General features: G+C 40.6%; 1 protein-coding gene across 1 annotated transcript; it reads left to right on the top strand.

Annotated features, from left to right (window-relative positions):
- Positions 1 to 6: 6 nt before the first annotated feature.
- LOC102289066 (transmembrane 9 superfamily member 4) lies at positions 7 to 10,202 on the top strand. The gene is made up of 6 exons (XM_005946523.2): positions 7 to 164; positions 1,864 to 2,039; positions 2,138 to 2,201; positions 3,109 to 3,228; positions 3,395 to 3,484; positions 6,266 to 10,202. Exons 1-6 carry the CDS (start codon positions 30 to 32, stop codon positions 6,413 to 6,415), a joined length of 735 nt encoding a protein of 244 aa, XP_005946585.1. The 5' UTR covers positions 7 to 29; the 3' UTR covers positions 6,416 to 10,202.
- The last annotated feature ends 283 nt before the right edge of the window (positions 10,203 to 10,485 follow it).

Here is a 10,485-nt window from a genome sequence, read left to right as displayed (position 1 = left end):
TGTGTGTGTGTGTGTGTGTGTGTGTATATATGTGTAATGCGTGTATGCGTAAAAGTGTTGTTGTTGTATTTGCCATGCAGACAGCAACTTTGTATCCTGCTGTGGTTTTTGGGATCTGCTTCATCCTCAACTGTTTTATCTGGGGAGAACACTCGTCTGGAGCGGTGAGTGCCATGACTTGAAAGTCACACATTCAAAAATGTGTGTGTCAGCTATGCTTTCACATACTTCACATTCTGTTTAAAAGAAGAATCATTTATCCTTAATTAACTTTTTAACACATTTTACTGGATATGCTATGCTTTTATACTGTTCCAGTTCTAGATGCTCAAAATAACATGGCCAGAGTTTCAGATAATTAAATCAGTGTATGTACCAGTAATCCATGTGAGCCAAAAGATCTAAATCTTCTGTGTCAGGCAGTTTTTTCCTTGCTCTTGGATATTCCTGCTGATCCAAACTTTACTTTTATCGATTATGAGGTGCAGCCAGTTAACAGAAAGCTGTTTTGAGATGAAGAGGATGAACTGAGAGGCTGCACCAAGACCCAGGGTATGGCAGAATAGTCGAAAAAACCTCCTGCCTCCTTTGCCAAACTAAGGCTTGGTGGAAAATGTCATAAGATAAAGGAAAGATGCAACGGCATTTCAACAGAATAGTATCAGCATGCACATTAACAGTGATGGCAGACGTCTTCCAGTACAGTGTTCAGCACATTGCACATCCTACTTTACCCCATGTGTTGTTACAATGTTATTTCACAGAGGTCATATAAACGAGAACCACCAAGGGGGATTTCTAAAGACAGGAACATATTGCTAAATATGCTTTCCTCCTCCTTTGTTCAGGCCTGTTATGACCCAATCTATCTGAGCTAACCTGAAATAAAAATTATTTTGTGACAATCATCAAGCTGGTAATATGATAGTCATTATTAATACAAACTGGGCTATGGAAAACCTCAGATGACCTTTGGGGGGGGAAAAAAGCTAAATGAGGGTCATGAAGAGAGATTTAGAATGAAATCACCTTATTACACATAAAAGTTACATGTTTAAAGTGAGTGTGTTAGTTTTATATCTCAAACAGTCACTTTACTCACTTTTATGTTCTTTATCTTCCTGCCACTAACACAGAAAAGTCTAACTTGGGGATGATAGGTGACACCAATATCATTGATTTTCCATCATTTTTTTTTTTTATTGTAAAATTTGATACTGTGTGTTTATGCCCTTCTGAGATTAACTAAAGCTTTAATCGGAACAACAACTTTTTGTTGAAAGCATCTTTGTGTTGGTTATTGTGTTTTGAAGCCATACCACCTCGAGTAAAAATGGAATTTGACCATATTTGCCTGTAATACCAATTTGTACCACCAGATGGTGTAGCAAGTCAATGTAGTGTACAGTCTGGGTCTAATAAGGCACTAATCTGGAAGGACAGGTATTTGAGTGGATGAGACACCAAAGAATGGTTTAATGTGACTCACATCAACTGGAAACCATGATTGGATGCAATGGAAACTAAAGTTGGGTAGAAAAACAATTGCAGGGAATTTTGGCTGGTAAAACTGTTAAAGGAAGCATCCACGGGGGAAGTATACTATACTATGAGGTGTCTTCTTATTTGTCACAGAATAAAGCATCTGTGCTGTAGGTGTGGTTTAACTTTAAAGATTAACTGAACTCTCACATGGATTCTTAAACATCTTGACATCATCTCTGTATGGTCTGTAGGTCTTTTCCTTACCATATATAAAGCACCTTCAGGCGACCTTTGTTGTGATTTGGCGCTATGTAAATAAAATCGAATTGAATTTCTGAATAATTCTTCTTGTGTTCCTTATGTCTTCTCTCACTTCAGGTCCCATTCACTACAATGTTGGCCCTACTGTGCATGTGGTTTGGCATTTCCATGCCCTTGGTCTATCTTGGCTACTACTTTGGCTTCCGCAAACAGCCGTATGATAACCCTGTACGCACCAACCAGATCCCTCGGCAGGTCCCAGAGCAGCGCTGGTACATGAACAAGTTTGTCGGGTAAGAGTTTAGTCTATCTCGCATTCTTAGGTGCTCCAATGGCTAATGGTTTGCTTAAACGCAAGTTATGATTTAATCTTTCCTCTTCTTTCCATTAGCATCCTGATGGCTGGGATCCTGCCGTTTGGTGCCATGTTCATTGAGCTCTTCTTCATCTTCAGTGTAAGTACATGTGCACCGTTGCATGTCCGAGCTCCTCATCTTTCAATGCTATTACCGTATTTTTCGGCCCATAAGGCGCACCGGATTATAAGGCGTATTAAACGAAACAAAACAGTCAGATAAGTCAAACTTTACTCAACTCATTCCTCTTGCTTCCTCCACTTCCGTACCATTGATTGATTAATGTTGAATTCTCTGGTAGCTGCTCTATAAACACTGGAACAACAGTATATGTTGTTCCAGTGTTTTTCTAATTTTTGCTATGTAACTTTACACTGTCCACTTTCTGCTGTAACAAAACAAATTTCCCACGTGTGGAACTAATAAAGGTTATTTTATCTTACATTAATGACTAACCTCATATTGTGGCTGGATTATCTCAGTTGTTCTTCCCTACTGAAGTTGGTCTGTTTACAGCAATTTTCCATGCGATTGCATTTGTCAAAAAAAACATCGGGAACTTTTATCAAGTGGAAAAAAGTTGACGCGGACGGAGTTTTGGACCCAGATTACTATGAGTCGCGAGGCTCCTGACTACGGTAGCCATAACGCACAGACAATCCATCAAGCAGTGCGGCTTTGTAGCTTACCAAAGTCCTACTAAAACATTTTTTGACAGATTTTTGAGCGCCATGTACCACATAAAATCGGTTTGAAGTCAGTAAACACAGCCAGAATTCATAGATAAGGCGCACCAGATTATAAAGCGCGCCAGATTATAAGGCGCACTGCCGATTTTTGAGAAAATTTAATGATTTTAAGTGTGCCTTATAGTGCGGAAAATACGGTACACAGTTTTCAGAAATAACACAGTATCTATTTTCTATTTAGAGGATATGTAACTGATGTGTAATCCTCCTCAATAATGCTAGATTCAATGTGTGTATGTGTGTCCATCCACCTCCAGGCCATCTGGGAGAACCAGTTTTATTACCTCTTTGGCTTCCTTTTTCTGGTCTTCATCATTTTGGTGGTGTCCTGCTCTCAGATCAGCATTGTGATGGTTTATTTCCAGCTCTGTGCAGAGGTAAGCACATTAATTGCATACTATTGTCTCTGGCTGCCAGGCTTTTACTTGACATACACACATATCTCACATATTGTTGGTTATGTTTTTCACCTGTGTGGCACATATCTGTATTATATGAGCAAGAACTTATGCACAGCCTTGTCTCTCTCTTCTTCACTGTCAGGATTACCGGTGGTGGTGGAGAACTTTCCTGGTTTCAGGAGGCTCGGCTTTCTATGTCTTTGTTTACGCCGTTTTCTACTTTGTCAACAAGGTAAAAAGCACAGGGTTGTTTGAGACACTCCCACAATAAACTCTAAAGAAAGCACTGTTCTTAGCCATGCTGTTGTCAATGCCTGAAGAGTCATCAGTGTTGACAAAGCCTGCCTAATACCTGAATTGAAAGATGGCAGAATTAAATTTAATTTTGAAGATTTCCACCATCGACTCACTCATATGTAAAAATGTTATTTTGTTGGACCTAGTTTTTTGTTTTCTTTTAACGTACAGACATGGACTGTATAAACAAACATAAGCTTTAGTCTCTGATTGGTTTGTGGATTTCTGTTCTGTAACTTCAAAGATTGATATTTTGGACACTTGAGTTTTGAAAGATAGAAGAACATTTTTGGTTGAGAGGGTTGAGCTGGATCTCACTGAGAACCAGTCACAGTTTATGATTAAGAGTTTACCAGCTCAGTGGAGCCAGCTGCCCTTATCATAGGAAATGGCAGGTAATCAGCTAGTGCTGGCTAGTACTAGCACAAGTCTAACTTCCAGTTAGACTTCTACCACCATTTTTGTTGTTGCAGGTTCTGTGTTTCCTCTATAATACTTCCAACAATGCTGGAAAACAAGATCATGGCCAGCAAAATGAACTCTGGAAATGGCAACCTACCATGGGGAGTTCAGAGCATGTTATGGGGTTGCTGGAAGGCATATTCAAAAGGGAGCATTGAAGAGGGTTTGGGGAAGGTTCACACAATTTCAACTAAAATCTACAACTACTGCAAAAACAACCTTTCATATGTCTGTGAAGGTTCTCAGTCATCCAGGTTATCGTAGTCAAAGGAGCTTGCAAAGAAAAGCGTCTGGACTTCTTTAAGTTGCTTGAAGACGTTTCACCTCTCATCCGAGAAGCTTCTTCAGTTCTAAGGTCAAATGGTGGAGAGTCCCAGATATAAACCTAGTGGGAGTTTCCCCCCACAGAGGGACAAAAGGACCCCCTGATGATCCTCTAATCACCTGAGCCAAGGTGTGAAATTGGGTGGGGTCCCAATCAGCCAGAGTTTCAGGTGGGTTCATTGTGAAACCTGGCCTCACCTTGTCATGCGAATTCCTGAGGTCAGATGGCCCAGGATGTGAGTGGGCGTTAAGGCGTCTGGGAAGGGATCTCAAAACTGGATTATAGATGGCAGAGAGTTGGTGTCGTAAACCCCCGCCTCTGTTCAAAGATGGTCGCTCACAGTGGACATAGATGGCTTCTTTCACTCCTCTTTCAAACCATCTGTCCTCTCTGTCCAAAATGTGAACATTGGCATCCTCGAAAGAGTGTCCTTTATCCTTAAGATGCAGATGGACTGCTGAGTCTTGTCCTGTGGAGGTGGCTCTTCTGTGTTGTGCCATGCGCTTGTGAAGTGGCTGTTTGGTCTCTCCGATGTAGAGGTCTGGGCATTCCTCGCTGCACTGTACAGCATACACCACTTGTTAAGTTTGTGTTTTGGCGTTTTGTCTTTCGGGTGAACCAGTTTCTGTCTGAGTGTGTTGCTGGGTCTGAAATACACTCGGGATGTCATGCTTGGAGAAAACTCTCCTGAGTTTCTCTGATACACCGGCTACATAGGGGATGACAATGTTGTTGCGTCTGTCCTTCTTATCCTCCCCGCAACAACATTGTCATCCCCTATGTAGCCGGTGTATCAGAGAAACTCAGGAGAGTTTTCTCCAAGCATGACATCCCGGTGTATTTCAGACCCAGCAACACACTCAGACAGAAACTGGTTCACCCGAAAGACAAAACGCCAAAACACAAACTTAACAACGTGGTGTATGCTGTACAGTGCAGCGAGGAATGCCCAGACCTCTACATCGGAGAGACCAAACAGCCACTTCACAAGCGCATGGCACAACACAGAAGAGCCACCTCCACAGGACAAGACTCAGCAGTCCATCTGCATCTTAAGGATAAAGGACACTCTTTCGAGGATGCCAATGTTCACATTTTGGACAGAGAGGACAGATGGTTTGAAAGAGGAGTGAAAGAAGCCATCTATGTCCACTGTGAGCGACCATCTTTGAACAGAGGCGGGGGTTTACGACACCAACTCTCTGCCATCTATAATCCAGTTTTGAGATCCCTTCCCAGACGCCTTAACGCCCACTCACATCCTGGGCCATCTGACCTCAGGAATTCGCATGACAAGGTGAGGCCAGGTTTCACAATGAACCCACCTGAAACTCTGGCTGATTGGGGCCCGCACCCAATTTCACACCTTGGCTCAGGTGATTAGAGGATCATCAGGGGGTCCTTTTGTCCCTCTGTGGGGGGAAACTCCCACTAGGTTTATATCTGGGACTCTCCACCATTTGACCTTAGAACTGAAGAAGCTTCTCGGATGAGAGGTGAAACGTCTTCAAGCAACTTAAAGAAGTCCAGACGCTTTTCTTTGCAAGCTCCTTTGACAACCTTTCATATGACCTTTCATATCCCAAATCACAACAGCAGTCACCTGTAGGTGCATTATATTGGAATGACCAAGCACTTGGTGTCAGTGGGAAAGAAAAACTCCCTTTTATCAGGAAGAGACCTCCAGCAGAACCAGGCTCAGGGAGGGGCAGCCATCTGTTACAACCAGTTAGGGGTGAGGGGAGGGAGACAGTCAAACCACACACCTTCATGAAACGATGTCAAATGATAGATGTTTTCTATTTTCTAGGCAAGAATATCTTGTTCCCTGCACTGTAGATACAAGTGATAAATTGCAAGAATATCTCTTTAATAGAAATGGAAATGTGCAGCATGTTTAAACGGCTTCCTTTTGTCTTTCTTCCCTAGCTGGACATTGTGGAGTTCATCCCCTCCCTTCTGTACTTTGGCTACACCGCCCTCATGGTCTTGTCTTTCTGGCTGTTAACGGGCACAATTGGCTTCTATGCCGCCTACATGTTCATCAGGAAAATCTACGCTGCGGTGAAAATCGACTAGTTATTGCTGGTGCTGCTGTTTTTTGTTTATTTTTTTCTTTTCTTTTTTTTTTTTTTTTTGTAACATTCTAAATATATATAAAAATGTTCTTCATGTCCAACAAGCACTGACTTGAGTGCAGAAGGAATGAGAGGGTTGCTTTCTACAGTGCATCAGTCGCAACTTCTGGCCTCACAATAAAGAAAAGCAAGGTGGCAGATCTAAAACGGCTGTCACCTTGCTTCTGCCTCCCTCCTCCTCCTTTCCAGGACATCTAGAGGATCTCTGTTCTGCCGGGACTATTAATGTCCTCTGCTGTTTCACCTTTTTTCACAAAGACAGGGGGCCAAAGCTTGTCAAACAAGGGTTTCTGCACATTTTATCTTTTTTTGTGTGTGTGTGTTTGTGTGTGTTTTTTTGATTGTAACTTATCCAGGTTTTTATTTTGTCTTCATGGGATTTATCTGTGTCTTGATTTCTATTGGGCCTCCCAGCAGGCTACTTCCTTCTGGTTTCCCCACGTAAATTCTGTTTCTACACTTTCTGCTGTCTCCATTTTCAGACGTGACCTTCTTTTCAGAGACTTTACAGATCAGGAAAGGATTGAGGATCGTTTCTGTGGTTCTGTTTGTTGTGTTGAACTCATGGATGGAAACCACCCTGGGAAGTTCTACATTGTAACACAAAGATGGATAAATTAAATCTATTGTGGTTTTTTTTTTTTTTACTTCAGTTTCCATGTCCTGGTGTGACCATGTTAACCACAATTGTAATCCAAATATTAGCTTCTCCCTCCCAAACACTGGGTTTCTTATTCATGTCAAAATATTGCTTCATTTGCGCTAAATGAAGCAGAACTGCTCAGAATGGGACTGAACTTGAATATTTGAACCCAACTATCCATTTTATATTCAAAAGCCTACAACATAAATATGTTTTTCCGCTCGTTAACCATGCCATCAGTGTAGCCTTAGCAGTGCCTGAGCCTGCTGAACTATGCAGTAATGGGGGGGAAAAGGTGCAAATTGCAAAGGTTGTTTCAGAGGACCATTTTTAGTACGAAATGCCTATTTTCTTTCCTTTTTGAGCCTAATGTACCATACGTTTGTTTGTATAACCTGATGTGTTTGGAAAGCCCAGCAAGATCACCTGGCCGGTATCGGAGCTTAGAGGTCCTGGGGTGTTTTGAATGTAATTGACAGGGTTCTTATTAGATGTGTACAGTCTGTGTTTTGTGCGCTGCAGATCATGTGTTTACCTTTCTTTTCAAATTATATGTATTTTTCAGCTTAAAAAACATGCAGTTTTGGGTGGAACCTGATTTTAAAAAAAATGCTTTACCTTCAACTCAAGGGCTTCATCTAGGTAACTATTTTATTTTACAGTAGCAAAATTGCAATATGTAATAATCCAGTTGAGCAAATAGAAATAAACTTATTCGCTTCCGTTAAAAGCTAGGTAAGAAGACTGATACCACTCACATGACTGTTTGTTAAATATGAGCTAGTGACAGGTTATTTTCAGCAGGCATAAAGAGGAAAGATGACATTCTTGCTATGTCTTAAGGCATATAACCCTGCATCCATGTGTTCCCATTAGTTGAAAAGTCAGACAAATTACTTCCCATGTTATTCAGTCAAAATATCAACAACGCCATGGACAATACACGTATGCTGGGGGTTTTATTGACTCCCTTTCTGACAGTTTGAGTCGCCCAATTTTTACTGAATACAAAACCTGAAACAAGTGATGCAGATCTACAGAGTTCTGTAGGACCAACAGTCTCTTTGCAACAACAGGTGCCTTCAGGTGGTAAATTAGAAAGAATGCAGGTCTAAGATTCTAAAGCACTAGCTTCACTTTTCAGCCTATGGACTAATCTAGGTTACTTTATGCAGAGCAGCTCTAACCAGATACCATATTTCAGTTGAATGCTAGCCAAATTAAAGGTAAAATTTGCCCCATGAAATTTCTTAAATCTGAATGTTTGTTAAAAGCCATTTTATATTATAAACAGTGTAAAAGGAGGAAGTGGCTACTCTGACATCATCTGTTGGTTTCTAAAGTTGTGTTTTGAAGCCTCGAGTTTGGCGTTTTCATCATTGCCATCTTGGTTTCAAATAACTGGATGTGACAAGGGGGGTATGGCTGACCATGAAACCCCTTGCTCATTGGCTGACAATCCTGTGAGTCTCGAGATTTACAAAATAACTTCATTTTTTAGTCAATATGACTTGAAATGAGCAACTAAGCTACACAGAAACTATGTCCATGTTTTATATCATCTGTGGTTTTTATGTATAACTTCAACAACGTATTCCAGCACCTGTACACAATAAATCAGCCTTTTGCTGGCGAGGAGTAGTGACCATCTGTACCAGATTACCTGGTCATCCTTTTTTGCTAAGCTAAGCTACCTGGTCACAAGGGTTAGTTTAATTTAGAGAAAACTAACTGGCTGCTAGCAGTAGATTGCGACAGAAACATTAGTTTTTGGTCTAAGGTAAGCTATCTGGTACCTAGCATAAGCTTTTCTGTTTAATATGGGTATTAATATATGGTCTTAATGCTAGGCTAAGTTAACCTGCTGCTAGCAGGAACTTTGCTCAGATTGTGATGTCAACAATCCAATGCATTATGGGACTATATAATGATAGGTGTTGCTTTTGAGTTTGAAAGTAAAACTGGGGACATTAGAACACAGATATTAGTGTTTATGGTGTGCTAAGCTAGCCAGCAGATAGCAATACTTTCTTAACTACATAGAGACATAAGTTTTTGTGCTAAATGTCAGTAATGTGTGGTATCACTCTACTTAGGAAGACGGCAACAAAAGTGCAGATCAGTATCACTAATACAGTATATCTGAAGCAGTATCCATATCTCAAGTAGAAAACAATGGATGGTGTCTGCAGAATGCCAGGTTATCAGACTGTATGTGGTGTGGTTTTAAAGGAAAATATATTTGCAGTATATTTCAATTAGGACTGGATGTCTCAGGCCAAGGCCTTTTTTTAATCAAGCAAAACAAAAAGAAGTACCTCGCAGATTTATGAGAAACTCAAACCATAAACTACACAGCATGTAAGGTAATATTTAGTACACACTTGTATTTGTTACACCCTTGACAGATTTAGTAGGGTTATTGAAATGCTTCACTTTTGCACAAAAGTACAGATGAGATATTTGCCTAGATATACCCTGATTCTTCAGGGCAAGAGGAAAGAATGGCTAACTCATCCTCATGGTCTCTCCTTCATTATCATCAGCACTCAAGCTACAGACAAGCTGCTTAAAGAGATCGAGAAGGCAAAATCATTTGAAGTTTCCCCCTGCCACTTGCTATGTGAAACAACTAATCAAAGCCCCAAGGATCCCTCAGTTGAAATGACAGGATCATTACTTTTTACTTTCGTCCTTTATTTGCTGAACCACCCTGTGTTGTGTCAGAGTTTCAGAGCTCTGATACCTGACTGCTGTCTAATATAAGGACAGACACTCCTCTCCTGCAAGTGCACACACCAGGGGAGATTTTTTACAGACTTACTTTTAAGAGGCCGAGTCATGCATGTATAATTGAAGGTTTTACAATGTAAATAAAAGAAAACAGCTTTGTATTTGTTGCATTTTGCTGTTTGTGGCGCTCTCTGTAATGATTCCTGTCATCGTTTTAGCCAAAAAGCATGATGCTCTTGATGACTTTTAAAGAAACTTGTTTGTTATTTTTCTCTTTGTTTCTTTTACAGAATGTCCAATTACAAAATGTACCACGACAAAACAATAAAGTGATGGCAAGTTGAATATGAAAGTTAGCTTCCTGTGTTTTTGGAACATGCTTAATGGTGCATTACAATGATTTTACAATGACACATCCTGTCCACAAAGGCAGCACAACTTTATTTCAGGTTGTTCCCTGTCACAAAATATAATTATTATATCTGTTGATAGTTTCTTCCTTCATAACAACTGTGATTATTATAAAACTCTAATATCTTGATACTACAGATAGGTCCTAACACAGGAGGCTTTAGCTAATAAGTGTCTGCTAGTTCTCATTTTCACAAGACAAGGCTTGCTGAACTGAACATTGC

The sequence above is a fragment of the Haplochromis burtoni genome, unplaced genomic scaffold, assembly GCF_018398535.1.
Source record: "Haplochromis burtoni strain Fernald_Lab_line unplaced genomic scaffold, NCSU_Asbu1 Contig_482, whole genome shotgun sequence".
NCBI classification, from domain to species: Eukaryota; Metazoa; Chordata; class Actinopteri; order Cichliformes; family Cichlidae; genus Haplochromis; species Haplochromis burtoni.
Note: the sequence above shows the minus strand (reverse complement) of the source record. Positions and strands in the feature narration are given on the sequence as shown.

Excerpts from the sequence above, each read along its gene's own strand:
- LOC102289066 (XM_005946523.2), top strand. The coding sequence starts at position 30 with ATGTGTAATGCGTGTATGCGTAAAAGTGTTGTTGTTGTATTTGCCATG. Across the intron at positions 165-1,863 it reads GAGAACACTCGTCTGGAGCG|GTCCCATTCACTACAATGTT; the intron begins GTGAGTGCCATG and ends CTCTCACTTCAG. Across the intron at positions 2,202-3,108 it reads AGCTCTTCTTCATCTTCAGT|GCCATCTGGGAGAACCAGTT; the intron begins GTAAGTACATGT and ends ATCCACCTCCAG.